This window comes from Penaeus monodon, chromosome 18 (genome assembly GCF_015228065.2).
Source record: "Penaeus monodon isolate SGIC_2016 chromosome 18, NSTDA_Pmon_1, whole genome shotgun sequence".
NCBI lineage: Eukaryota > Metazoa > Arthropoda > Malacostraca > Decapoda > Penaeidae > Penaeus > Penaeus monodon.
The window spans coordinates 44,707,434-44,707,800 of NC_051403.1; the positions used below are offsets into that span (position 1 = coordinate 44,707,434).

At 61.0% G+C, this 367-nt stretch overlaps 1 protein-coding gene across 1 annotated transcript in view; it reads left to right on the forward strand.

Moving 5' to 3' along the window:
* The first annotated feature begins 232 nt into the window (after positions 1-232).
* The window catches only part of LOC119584524 (myosin regulatory light chain 2-like), an 11,034-nt gene continuing 10,899 nt past the window's right edge, over positions 233-367 (forward strand). The window contains exon 1 of the mRNA XM_037933184.1: positions 233-266. Within this exon, the coding sequence (XP_037789112.1) occupies positions 264-266 (3 nt within the window). The 5' untranslated portion in view covers positions 233-263. The remainder of the gene's footprint in view (positions 267-367) is intronic.

The following is a 367-nucleotide window of genomic DNA, read 5'->3' on the forward strand; positions in this document are numbered from 1 at the left end:
GGGAGGAAGGAAAGTAGAGACATCAAAGGCAGGGCAGGGGAGTCTTTGAGGGAGGGGTGAAGGGAGGGCGGAGGGAGGGCGGAGGGAGGGGTGAAGGGAGGGCGGAGGGAGGAGTGAAGGGAGGGCGGAGGGAGGAGCACAGAGGGTGTAAACAGAAGGGAGGGGGGAGGGGGAGGGGCCCGAGGTGAGGGCGAGGGTATAAAAGGGGCAGGCGGAGGTTGGGCGGCGCCTCTGTAGCCCGGTGAGACAGGAAGACAGGAACCATGGTGAGTAGCCCCCCCCCCCCCGTAGTAGCCTCCGAGAGAATCGCTCCTTTTCTCGAACGAAAAACGAGAAAAACGAGAAAAAACGAAAAAAAACACGAACA